The sequence below is a fragment of the Phaseolus vulgaris genome, chromosome 8 (genome assembly GCF_000499845.2).
Source record: "Phaseolus vulgaris cultivar G19833 chromosome 8, P. vulgaris v2.0, whole genome shotgun sequence".
NCBI lineage: Eukaryota > Viridiplantae > Streptophyta > Magnoliopsida > Fabales > Fabaceae > Phaseolus > Phaseolus vulgaris.
The window spans coordinates 8,949,159-8,963,028 of NC_023752.2; the positions used below are offsets into that span (position 1 = coordinate 8,949,159).

General features: G+C 31.6%; 1 protein-coding gene across 1 annotated transcript; it reads left to right on the forward strand.

Moving 5' to 3' along the window:
- The first annotated feature begins 668 nt into the window (after nt 1–668).
- LOC137826375 (pentatricopeptide repeat-containing protein At2g38420, mitochondrial-like) lies at nt 669–6,239 on the forward strand. Its single transcript, XM_068632319.1, has 2 exons — nt 669–2,422; nt 5,919–6,239. The coding sequence occupies exon 1, from the start codon at nt 780–782 to the stop codon at nt 2,322–2,324; it is 1,545 nt and encodes a 514-aa protein (XP_068488420.1). The 5' UTR covers nt 669–779; the 3' UTR covers nt 2,325–2,422; nt 5,919–6,239.
- The last annotated feature ends 7,631 nt before the right edge of the window (nt 6,240–13,870 follow it).

The window sequence follows — 13,870 nt, forward strand, 5'->3', positions numbered from 1 at the left end:
AAGAAAGCCCAAAGGTAAGAGCATAAGCCTATTAAGGAAACTATATAAATAGGAGGTAACATAAGAGGTAAGTAAGAGTGATTTTTATCTGATGAACATTAAACCATTTCTGACTTTGGCATTAGAGCGACTTGCAGGTACACCCCCCATCCGTGTGAAAGAGAAGCCGAGAGCACCTAGCTGAAGGAGAAGCCGAGAGCACCTAGCCGAAAGAGAAGCCGAGAGCACCTAGCCGAAAGAGAAGCCGAGAACACCTAGCCGAAAGAGAAGCCGAGAGCACCTACCTTGAGGAGAAGCCGAGAGCACCCAACGTGAGGAGAAGCCCAGAGTATCCAGCCCAAGAAGAAACTGAGAGAGTCCAACTCAAGATTGGAAGATTTGTATATGAGTTAATCTTGTCAACCTTATTCTAGTGTTTTTCGTCCTTGTTTTAAGAACAATAAGGATATAAAGGGTTTCTTGTAAATCTAAAATATAATATTTATATGTTTTTATAATATTTTAATATTCAGGCAATTTATTTATTATAAAATTTAGTGTTATATATATTCATGTGAAAGCATAAACTCTAAATTATAGCTTATACGGTATTCTAATTTTTTTTATCAATAAATAGTATTTATTATTATACAACCGTACGTGTATACTTTTGTCAAAATGAATTTCAGTTGAAGGTTTTGGCATCGTCATCAATCCCAAAGCAAAATATTGGTTTAGTTTGTCTGGTTTGATTGATTTACTTCAATGTCCGTTCTTGCTCTGTTCCTCGTCAAATTGAAATGGTGAGACACCCTTTATCCAAGAGAGCCAACAAATACCTCAGAAAATTCAGGAAATGGCCACACTCTCCTTACAAGACCTCATGGCACCACAACTTTGGTGAACAACAAGCTATGCATAAGCTCAAACAAGCAACCCTTGAAATGGGTTGTCCCCAAACACCCAACCTTCCCCACCCTTTTCTTCTCTCCACTCTCCTTGACGCATTCAAAGCTTACAGCTGTGACCCAACTCCAAAAGCTTACTACTTTGTCATCAAAACCTTAACCAGCACCTCCCATTTGCAGGACATTCCTCCTGTCCTTGACCACCTTGAACAATTGGAGACGTTTGAAACTCCAGAGTTTATCCTTGTATACCTTATTAGGTTCTATGGTCTTTCTGACAGGGTCCAAGATGCCGTGGATTTGTTTCTCAGAATCCCCAGGTTCAGGTGCACACCAACTGTTTGGTCATTGAACTTGGTTCTCTCATTGCTTTGTAGGAAGAGAGAATGTCTCAAAATGGTTCCCGAGATCTTGCTGAAGAGCCAGCATATGAACATTCGCGTTGAGGAATCGACATTTCAGGTTTTGATCGAGGCCTTGTGTAGAATTAAGAGGGTGGGTTATGCCATTAAGATGCTGAATTATATGATAGAAGGTGGGTATGGTTTGGATGAGACAATATGTTCTTTGATAATATCATCATTGTGTGAACAAGAGGATATGACCAGTGTTGAGGCTTTGGTTATTTGGAGGGATATGAGGAAACTAGGATTTTGTCCTGGGGTCATGGATTATACCAACATGATTAGGTTCTTGGTGAAGGAAGGGAAGGGTACGGATGCTTTGGATATTCTTAACCAGCAGAAAAAAGATGGAATTAAACCAGATGTTGTTTGTTATACTATGGTCTTGAGTGGGATTGTAGCAGAAGGGGAGTATGTGAAGTTAGAAGAACTATTTGATGAAATACTTGTATTTGGACTCGTTCCTGATGTTTATACTTATAATGTGTATATAAATGGTTTGTGTAAGCAGAATAACGTAGACGAAGCGCTTAAAATTGTTGCTTCTATGGAAGAGTTAGAATGCAGACCAAATGTGGTTACTTGCAATACTTTATTGGGTGCGTTGTGTGTAGCAGGGGATTTACGTAAGGCAAGGGGGGTAATGAAGGAGATGGGGTGGAAGGGTGTTGGGCTCAACTTGCATTCATACAGGATAATGCTTGATGGTTTGGTTGGGAAAGGTGAGATTGGTGAAGCATGCTTTTTGTTGGAGGAAATGTTGGAGAAGTGTTTCTTTCCTAGATCTTCAACATTTGATCATATAATATTTCAGATGTGCCAAAAGGGCTTGATTGCTGAAGCTATAGAATTGACCAAGAAAATTGTTGCGAAAAGTTTTGTTCCTGGGGCCAGGGCTTGGGAAGCACTGCTTCTTAAATCAGGATCTAAACTTGGGTTTTCAGAAACCACATTTTCTGGCTTGTTGGGCCAAATAAATAATCTCAGTTGTCAAACTGGCTCAGGTAACCGATCTATTATTGAAAATATTTAGATTCGCTTCTTGGTAGAAGAGCTAAACCATATCAGCAGTTAACTAACTGTAGACATGATGGAGTCTTCTATGGGCATATGGAAAAGAAACCTTTGACGGTATGTTTGGATAATGAATTTTAACCGAGTAATTCAGTTTTTTAGCAAATTTTAGAATACTCTGTGATAAAATAATTTGTTTGAGTACTGTATTTAGAAAGAATTTCAAATTCTAATATTTTTAATAGGTATTTTTTATAACCTTTAATTATATAATTTCAAATTCCACTTAAACTATTTAAGAATTTGGAATTTTTCAATTGCTCTCTCTGGTGCGCTTGCTACCCCGTGCAGAGTCCTCTCTTTGCCGTTCATGCAGTCATGCCAGGTTCATCTTTGTGCATTTCTTCTGTATTATATCTGACCTTTGTTCCTTCAATTTGTTTTTCGTTTTTCATTTCATTGTTTTGTGTTTCAATTTTGCTTGCATGGTATGCTTGTGAAAATAAAGTGTAATCTTGCTTCACTTGGTGTAAATAAGGATCCATTACTAACTCCTCAACATGGTCCCAACCATTCCGTTCTTATTTAGTCTATACTTTGTTTTTAGTTTCTTCTTATGATACAATCTCTAAATTTTTTTTGGTATAAATTAAAGATATCAAGTTTTCGTTAGCTGCAACAGTAATTTATTTGTACTGAATTGCTTCGCTATTTTTGAAAACAATATCAAGTTTCTTAGTTTGTTAAACTTAATAGATTTAACCAACTTGTCATAGGCCAGAACTTACCTTACCACCTTTAATGATTCATTATGTAAGAAAATAAGTTACTGATAAGAGGAACTTGACTTCTTTTTCTTGTTATAAAAGAGGCATTATGTTATCTTAATAAAACACACCAAAATCACTTCCTTTTTCTTTTCTGATATTTTGGTGAATGAGAAATAAAAGAAGAAAAATAGTTTCTTATTTTTAAGGTTCTCTCAATAGTTGTGTTTTCTTATTTTTAAGAGAACGTGTTATTGTTTTCCTCTTGGATTTATAGAGAGAGATATTGTAATTTTCTTTTTTGTAATAAAATTACATTTTTTGCCTATTATCAATTTTGTTTCTCTTTTTCATCTTTTATTTAGTTGAGTTGTTATTTTGTCACTTTGGTACCTAAACCATAGTGGCATCAGAGTTCAGTTATTGATAGTATTATCTCATAATTGATGATGAAATAGTGTTGTAGAAGTGATTTTGGTGTTTTTCTAAGAAAACACGATTTAATTTATAACAAGAAAAACAATCACTATAATAAAGTTTGTCTAATGTTGGACTTCTCTCCTCACACTCTCTCACATGAAGATTTCATTAAATTAATCATATCTTCATGCTATGCTTTATTCTTTCTCTTCCATGTTGCTTATTTTTTTGTTAGGCCATAGCAGGATAGACCCTATATAAACTTGTGAGTGTTGATCGAATAGTATATATGTTAGGTTTTCATTTGCGTGAATCTTTTGCATATACACACTTCCTTCCTCTACTACACAAAGGAAGTGGTATTGTATTCCTACGTGTTTTCTCCTGTAATGAAAGGTAGAATTCCTTGCAATGTGCAAGGTACTCTATCTTTTGTTGCGTGTGCCCAAGTTCCTCCAGTAACCTTTTAATCTTTATAGCTTTCTTGTATGTTTGGGTAGTTGTCATGTACTCAACCTTTGTAGTAGTAGACCAAACTACAACATTAACTTCAATAATGACCCTCTTGCAAGTGATGTAAATGCATAGCCAGTAGTAGATCTCAATTTATCAAGATCATTTGCAAAACTGAATCAATAGTCTCTGACAACTAATTTTGATCTTCCAAACATATTGCAACAACACCTGATTTTCTTTTGATGTATTTAAGGATCCTCTTATTATGCTCTTCATAGGGATTTCTGATGAATCTCACTGCTTCTACTATGTCTGGTCTTGTGCTTCTTCTATGTCTGGTCTTGTACAGATCATGACATACATAAGGTGACTTCCCACTATACGATACTCAAGACATTTTTATCCTCTCTTCTTCGTTATTAGGAGTCATACTTGAGAAAAACTTATAATTGATAGAAATTGGGGTAGAAATTTGCTTACAATTAAGCATGTTGAAGCGTCACTTCAGTAAGTAATTCTTTTAAGAATGTCAAACCTTCCTATCTTTTTTATCTCGATGATATTGCATTCCTAAAATCTTGTTTGTTGGTCTGAAGACCTCTAGATCAAACTTCCTCGCCAATTGTGCTTTCAATTTTTGGATTCGACCTACCACCAACATGTCATCCACATACAAAAGTAAGATGATAAAAGCATTCTCATCAAATCTATTGTAATAGGGACAATAGTTTGAACATAATCTCTTGCAACCAAGACTAACAATGAAGGAATCAAATCTTTGTACCAATACCTGAGCGTATGCTTTAGACAATACAAAGACTTAGTCAACATGCAAACCAAGTGTTCTTGTTCTTTCAAAACCTTTTAGATAGAGCATATTTATCTCCTCTTGAAGTTCTCCATAAAGAAAGAATAAAGTTGGATCCAAAATCTAAGAAGTGTATATATTCTTGGGTTATGTTGGCAATGTGAAGAGGTATTGATGTAGTCTTTGTAGAAAATGAACTGCAAAAAAAAAAATCACATTTAAAAAGGACTTTATTGTAGTGCAGATAAAGAAGAAGTCTTTAGATGACTTTTCTAAGTCAAAATAGAAGCACATAAGGAAAGTAAAATGATGTGAGCAATTGAGAGCTCGGATGATAAAAAGGAGATAAATTTAAATCATCTTGACACTCATAATAAGTTATGACAAGTCATGACAGATATTGTCTTTTAAATAAAAACCTTCAACCTTTCAAGAGGTTGTGAGTGTTTCATATGTTTATCTATGGATGACAACAATGCTAGAAGACCTTTTCTTTCTCATATGTGGACTACCATGTGTTCAGGGGTTTACGAACCTTGCTGGCACAATGTTCAAGTTGTTACTCATTCTTGTTGTTGTGACTGCTAAATTTATCAGGTTTGATATTTCTTCTAGCAGCTGGGTTTAGGTGTTAGATATTGTCATAACATTTTAAATGGCACGTGTATTATTCTCAGAATGGATTGCCCGTTTTAGAATATGTTCACACTTGACAATCGACGACATATGACATTTGACGAGGCTCTTGCGTCCCATTCACTCTCTTGTTTATTACTTTTTCGCCTCATCTATTTATATACTGACTGAAGTGCATAATGAATATTTGGGTTTGGGTCCTAAACCTTTGCTATTGGTAGTTTGCTTTTGCTATGAAATGTAAACATACTCTCCTTGTATTAAAAGTTGTGTTCAGTATGTTTGCGAGGTTTTTTTAAGTAAGCACAGCTAGCAGCACAACAGGAGTTGTTAGATTCATTCACTGATTCGTTAAATTGTTTGCTTGCTTTTAAGCTGATGGTGATAATAGGATCGATTCTTTCATCAGCCACTTTCCAAATACTGTGATGAGAACATTACTTCCAATTGTTGATTATTAATCTGAAAATATAAAGCTGTACAATTTCTGAATGTTTGAACATATCATGTGCTTTTGGAATATAAGATCTCTGAAGTGAAAGGGAAGAAGGTGATCGTCCACTACCCGGACATGAAAGCGAGTTGGATAGGATGGCAGCATTTGCAGAAGTAGGACACTTGCTTAATGATTGACCAATGTACAAAATAGTGATGGTGAGACCAAAATTTCCAACTTCCAAAAACGACTGTTCAAACCACTGTCATGCATTCTCATGTTTGCAGCCAACTTCAAATTTTCTCAGTTGTCGTGCGTTTTGCTGCACATGAGGATTCTTGTAAGTTTTGTTGACTTGTGTATATTGATTCTGTTTGCCGGAGCTCTAATATTAATCTCTGAATGGTTTTACGTGAGTTTTTATATGGTAAAAGATTTAGAGCCAAGTTTTTTTTTTTTAAAAAGAGAAAGGTTACCTTAAATGATATGATAATCCCTAAGTTTTAGATAAATTAGTTTTTTTAGTTCTAAAAGTAATAACCAACCAACAAAAACATATTTAGCTTAAACTTCTTCATTTGTATTTAAGACATATCACTACAAGAAAATCATGAAATAGAAACTAATTTTAGAGACAAAAAATAATTAGTTGTTATAGTGACTAAATTAGAGACTAAAAAAAAGTTTGGTTTCTAAATTAGTTTCTATTATTGTTAAATGGTTTCTAAATTGGTATTTAATTAACCATCAAGGTTTGTTACCAAATTTAGAATCTAGATAATTAGTAGTTAAAACATTACTAGCTAATTAGATACCAATTTAGAAACTATTTAACAATAATAGAAATTAATTTAAAAACTATTTTTTTTTAGTTTTTAAAATGGTATCTAATTTAGTTACTATAACAACTAATTATTTATGATTTCTCAAGTTTGTTTCTATTTGATGATTTTCTTGTAGTGTACTAATTCCTTTTTAAGATAAAAATCCAATTTTAATGAAATAGAAGTACATTATTAAAAGTAATAAATACACATTTTTTAGCTATTTAGGCAATGGAGTAAAATAAATTTATTGTTAGTTTATACATTCATCTTATGTCTTTTAACAAAAGAGATGTTATAAGATATTAGTACATTTTTACATGTAATTGACTCAAAATAATATATCTATTTTTAAAAACATTCTTACCAACTCTTTTCCTTAAATTAAATAAACTTTAATGCAGCAGCTTCTTTTTTATGCATCCCATTTAAATTTTTCCTACATGGAGTGGATTTCAAATCTAAATTCAAGATTGCATTTCAAATTTGTATCCATTTTATTAGATAAAATTGGTTTAGACTTTTAAAATTAGTTTCAATTTTGATTTTTTATTTCAATTAGATGTAATATGATTTTAAATTTAGTTATGAATCGCAATTGAACATTTGCAATTGAACATTTTAGTCGACTTAATAATATTTCAATTAAGATGAAGAATCTGTTTTCAGAATATATGATAACAAGTCAATGACAACATTTAAAGTTGAGTCCACAATGTTTTCAGGTCAATGACTTGCCCTACTAAAACTAACAAAAAACATGTCTTGATTAAGTCACGTTTTAGGATGATCATTATTTTTTTTTTAAATCCAAAGAAATATATAGTTAGTGTCCAACTAATTGGATTATATTTAAAATATAAAAAATGGATCTGGATAGAAACTGATTTATTAAAAAAATTTAATCACTACGAAAAAATTATTAAATAGAAAATAATTTTAAAGACAAAAATTAATTAATTATTATATTAACTAAATTAGATATTATTTTAAAGATTAAAAAATTATTAATATTTATATTAGTTTTTATTATGGATAAATAATTTTTAAATTGATATTTAATTAACTTTTTAATTATCAATTATTTAAATTTTAAAGTTGGTATTATAAGGCAAATTAAAATTTTTACATGCAAAATTGGTCCTTCACAAATTAACTATTTTGAATTTGATTGTGGCAGAAACAATTCTCAAATTTTTAGAGATAGCAAAATCAATTATCTGTGGTGGAAAAATCTAAAATGACCATGTCAAATTTGTAGTAAACTTATAGCTCTTTATTGTAGCATAGCTTCAATTTCTATTCACACTATCCTTAACACTTCCTCAGAATTGATAACTCAGCATTAGAAAATAAGAGCTAATGAGGAACCAAACTAGTGGTAAAAAAAGAAAAGAACTGTGTATTGAAATTGATGTATACCAAACCAAACACGTTTTAAAAGTCATTAATTTGTTGATGGAGATTTTTATAAATTGCATGAAGTCCAATCCTCGTCACAGCAAAATAAAATCCAGAAGATCTTGTCTGATAATATCTAGTACACAAACTTTATCTTTTTACTGTATTAATCAGTTCATTCACTTGCTTGTGCTTTTGAATTTGTTTTATGTGGAACATATTTGGTGTTTTTTTTCTCACATATATGGCCCCTGCATTTACCTCACCTTATATGGTTTTTATTTATGGACCACAAGTCTCCATCAACCTTTATCAATTATCAAAATGAAATCGATAGCAAGTGATATTAATGGAAGAGTTTAAACTCTGAAAGTCATTGTTATGTTCATGAAATATTTCCAAAATAAATGGTGATTATGCAATTGTACTCAGTCAAAATTCTGCTGATTTGAAGATTAACAAAAATCATGATCTCCTAATTTAGCTTCGTCATAAATTAAAACAGTAGTGTCAATCGTTGAATAAATTTAATGTGATCTCTTCATAGTACAAAGTAAAATGCTAATTTGGTGAATAAATTTCTAATCGGTGCTGATAATTCTCCATAAAGAGATTTATGTAAAAAATTATATCTGAGAACAAAAAAATAAGAAATAATTTTTGCCAAATTCTTCCTGAAATGATAAATATATTCTTAACAATATTTATATTTGGTGAATCAGACACCTCTATTTATTTAATTGAATATTTTATTATATAATGTGAACGTAAAATTCAACTTTAAATTTAAATTATACAAAATGTCCAAATTTTATAATTTGATATTCACTTTAAATAAACAGAAATATCCGAATTAACGAACTCAATATAATTACTATCAAGAGTATATTTAGTATTTCAAAATTATATAGAGATGTAAAAAGGATTAACAGAGAGAATATTTCTAATTTATAGAAGCCACGCAGGTTAGTTTCTGTAAAATTGCTGGAGACTTCATTTGAAAACAATAATAGTTGATAAAACTATATTGTTTTTCTGGCAGACTACATGTATTTTTTTACGAGAAATACTTTTATTCAACTGGTTAAAATTATTATGGATGACAAAATTTCTTTTCAAATATTAATTCAACTTGATATCGATCTAGGACCTTCAGAACATTTAATAAAAAGGAGTGAACAATGTTTGTACGTCGAGAACTCTAAGATTAGGAGATGTTGAAGTTAAATATCATAAATGAATCTGATCTATTTTTAAATTAATAATTTAAATCTAACTTATTTACTTAATATGGAAATATTTCTTAAGACTTAACCCAATTAAAAGTTTAATTTAACCAAAAGTCTATTAAAATATTTATAACGAAATCTATAACTAGGTTAATGAGTTCACTTGTTTTTTTTTTTTATAAAAATTTTTATGTTAGGTATCACTTTGAAACTTAACATCTTAGTTAGGTTGATACCTCAAGTAACAACAATCATCTACCAACACATGAAAAAAGTATTATCAAAAAAAGAAAAAAAAATATGGGGGAACTAGACCAAAATCCATATATAAAAAATCTAACAAAAGCGATACATAGGTAATCTATATTTATTAATAAATAATTCTAAGAAAATACTAGATGGAAGCCTATTATACTAATGAAGTTGCTCTTTATGAATAAACTTGAAGTTAACAAGCTTGTCAACATAATGGATTGGGGACCTAAGCCTTTCAGGTTTTTGGATATGTGGCAGGAAGATAAGAGATTCAGTGCTTTGTCAAAGAAAATGGGATAATTATGTAGTGCAGGGTCTTAAGGATAAATTAAAAATGCTTAAAAGTGGTATGAGAGTGTGGAACAAAGTAGTGTTTGACTAAATTGAGGATTTAAGGTTGGACCTTATTAACAAATTAAGGGGTTGGATCAGTTGGATGACAATAACAACCTTCATGACAACACGATTAACGATCGTAGGGACATTATGAGCCAGTTACACATCCTTAGTATGAGAAACGAGTCTCCACTCCAACAAAAGTCCATAATCCTTTGGCTCAAGCATGGTGACTCCAACTCCAAGTATTTTCATTCCATGATAAGATGGAGAAGATTAAAAACTGAGTTAAAGGGGGTGTTCTGCCAGGATAAATGGATTGAAGAATTGAGACTGGTAAAAAAAGAGGTTTTCAAGTTCTTGTCAAATAAAATGTCAATGGTGGAAGATTTTGGGGTTAGATTGGATAATATAGTGTTTCAGTAGATATCAAATGCTGACAACTGCATGTTGATCACCCCTTTCGAGAAAATAGAGGTGAAAAAAATAATTTGGGATTGTGGGAGATGTGAAAGTCTCAACCCTGACAGTGTAAGTTTTAACTTCATTAAGAACCATTGACATATCTTAAAAAATGATTTCACCGAGGCAATACATGTTTTTCACTTTATGGGGCTTTTACCAAAAGGATGTAATGCATCTTTCATCACTCTCATTGCCAAATCATCCAACCCTCAATCTCTTGATGAGTACAAACCCATATCTCTGGTAGGTTGTATTTACAAGGCTATATAAAAAAATTTGTCTATCAAAATCAAAAAATTCTTAGAGAGGTGATTGATGGTTCACAATTTTTTTTTTTATCGCAAAGGGGGTTGTTAGATAGTAGTGTATTAGTTGCAAATGAGGCTATAGATGAACCAAAAAGGAAGAAGAGGAGTGGGGTAATTCTGAAGATTGATTTTGAAAAAGCTTATGACTCGATTAGTTGAAATTTCTTGTTCTATATGATGGAAAGGATGGGCTTCTACAATATATGGATACAATGGATTAAAGCAAGTTTGTGTTGAATATGAGAGCTTTGATGTTTCAAATCCACATGGAGCTTGAAGATATGAGGCTCTTTGGTTTGGGTTTAGATTAGGTTGTTTAGAATCTTTGTTAATATTAGTTCTTAATCCTACACAAAGTTTGATCAAACATATTTAAAAGAAACAAAGTGTTTTTCCAAGCAAAGGGAAAACAACCGGTTGATTCATCGAGATAATCGGTTGTTTGTCACTTAGTTGGCTTGAGTTTTTAAAACTGCTTTTTGAATTAGTTATGCAACTGCCTAACTCATTCAACCGGATAAATGTATGTTTTCACAACAACTTTTTGAAAACTTGTTTTAACTTATTCAGCTGATTAAAAGTGCCTTAAACGACTACATTTCAAGTGCTATAAATATAGCCCTTTCTCTCAAAGCAAAAAACACAACAAGTATTGATACAGATTTGAGATCAAAAAAAGAGATTTGTTTTTGAAAGGAGTTTATGAAAGTGCAAGATTGTTGTTCAAGCTTTGCTGTGGTAACAAAATTTGATTATAGGGTTTCCTATATTGTGCGAATTCAGGTGTTTTCTATCCTTGTGTATATTCTTGTAATAGTACTTCTTTTACCTATTGTGTGTTTTTGAAATCATGTAAAGACAGAGTGTGTTCTGTCTTGAGGGTTTGGTGTTACAAAGAGGGTGAGTAGATCTTGTGGGTTTCAAGGTCACCTCTTTGTGGTGTGTTGTTGTAATCTAGTTTTGATTACTAGTGGAACTCAGAGGTTGTTCTGAGAACTGGATGTAGCTCAAGAGTGAGTGAACCAGTATAACTCCTGCTGTGTGAATCTTTCTATCTCTTTCTCTCTATAATTGTTTGTGTTAATTCCATTTCTGCTGGTGGTATAAACAACCGATTAAAATGCAATTTTAACCAGTTATAATTCTGAAAGCTGTTTCTGTATCATTGATTGATTGTTTTCCTTAATTACTTATCTGGATTGTTTAATAAAGATTCATTCTAAATCAAGTCTTTGCGAAAATCTTTCATAAAGAAATTCACCCCCCCTCTTGTTTAAGCCATCAATTCTTACAGTTTGAAGTACTCGTACATCTCAGTGTTAGTTAATAGAAGCCCTTTAAAGAGTTTAAACCTTTTAGAGGTCTCGGACAAGGGGACTCGATTACTTCGTTCCTTTTCTTTATAGTGTGGCTCCGGGATTATCAGGACTAGTAAACCAAACTACTAGAAAGAATCTCTTCCCAGGTTTGAAAGTTGGGGCAAATAAAGTGGAAGTGAATTTACTTCAGTTTACTGATGACACCTTGTTCTTGTGTGAACCTAATATAAAAAATATTTGAACTATTATGCTTAGGTGCTTTGAAATCGGGTATAGACTAAGAGTTAACTTCCACAAAAGCAAAATTGGTGCAGTGGGAGTGGATAGGAACTCTTTAGATTTGTTCTCATAGGTGATACAATGCAACATTATGAATATATCTTTCACTTATCTTGGATTTCCCATAGGAGGGAATTCGGTTAAGGAAACTTTCTGGGATCCGATGATGACAAAGATCAGGAAGAGACTATCTATTTGGATAGGTAAAAATCTATGCTGGTTGTGTCTGTTTGATTAAATTGGTGTTGAATGAAATCCCTTTGTATTACTTATCTTTTTTTAAAGCCCCATCGAGCATCTGTAAAAAGATTACAAAACTACAACACAACTTTCTTTGGAGATGGGTGTTGAGGGAAGGAAAATCACATGGATTAAATGGGAAAATATATGAAAATCCAAATTAGAAGGTGGACTGGGTATTAAGCAGATTGATGGTTTCAATAAAGCCCTACTAGGTAAATGGAAATGGAGGTTAAGGTCTACAGAGACAGGTCTATGCAAAGACATTATCACCTCAAAATATGGGTCTTGGAAGAATCCTTATGCCCCTAATCTAAAGAAGCACAATTCTAGATGGTGGTGTCTACTTTAGAAACTACTTTATAAATTTTTATTAATAATAGAAATTACTTTAAATACCAATAATTTTTTAGTTTATAAAATGGTCTCTAATTTAATCAATATAGTAACTAATTATTTTGATATCTAAAATTAGTTTTTATTTAATGATTTTCTTGTAGTGTATATAAACAAAAGACTGTATCTAGGAGATTCTAACTTAAAAAGTATTATCATTCAATAATTAATTATAAGAGAAAGAAAAATGGAATCAAAGGGATGAATATTAATGGTGTGGTATGAGGTAGAAGTACAACATAGGAGTTCAATCCCACTGAAGGACTTAGGTAAGGTAAGGAGATTCCCTAACTCTATTTCTATTTTTTTTTTATTGTAGTTGAATGACTGGTAAAAATGGTTAGGAAAACGAAAAATTTAAAAATGTTAAAAGGTTTCAAGGTGGATAAAAAGAAAATAGAAATAAATATGATTTAATTTGTAGATCACACCTTTTATATATCAAGATAAAATACAAAATTTTATATCTCTCATAACCATATTACGATGCTTTGAAGTGGTATCTAGGCTGAAAGTAAATTTCTGTAAAAGTAGTTTTGGGGGTATACGGATTCAAAAAAATTGGATAGATCTACTATCATATTAAATTGTTCATTGATCAAATTTTCATTTGCATATTTACAAATACCTAATGGGAAAATCCAAGAAAGGTGATGATGTGAGATAATATAATTCTTAAAATTAGAAGAGACTTTCTCGATGGAAAAGGAGATCACCTTCTTTTGCTAGAAGACTATGTTTGCTCAAGTATGTTATTTCTTGCTTTTCTCTTATTCTTTTTATCTTTTTTGGTAATGCCAAAATTAGTGCTACAGGAAATTAGAAAAAATAAAAGGAAATTTCTATAGGAATGGGGTTTTGGACAAAAGAAAATAGCATAAGTGAAATGGAAAAAAATTATAGGCCAAAAGAATTAGGAGACTTAGGCACAAAGGAATACAATAGTTTAATTATGCACTTGTAGTCAAATAAAATGAAAATAAAATGAAA

Bases quoted from the DNA above. Each gene is read 5' to 3' on its own strand.
- LOC137826375 (XM_068632319.1), top strand. From the start codon at position 780: ATGGTGAGACACCCTTTATCCAAGAGAGCCAACAAATACCTCAGAAAA.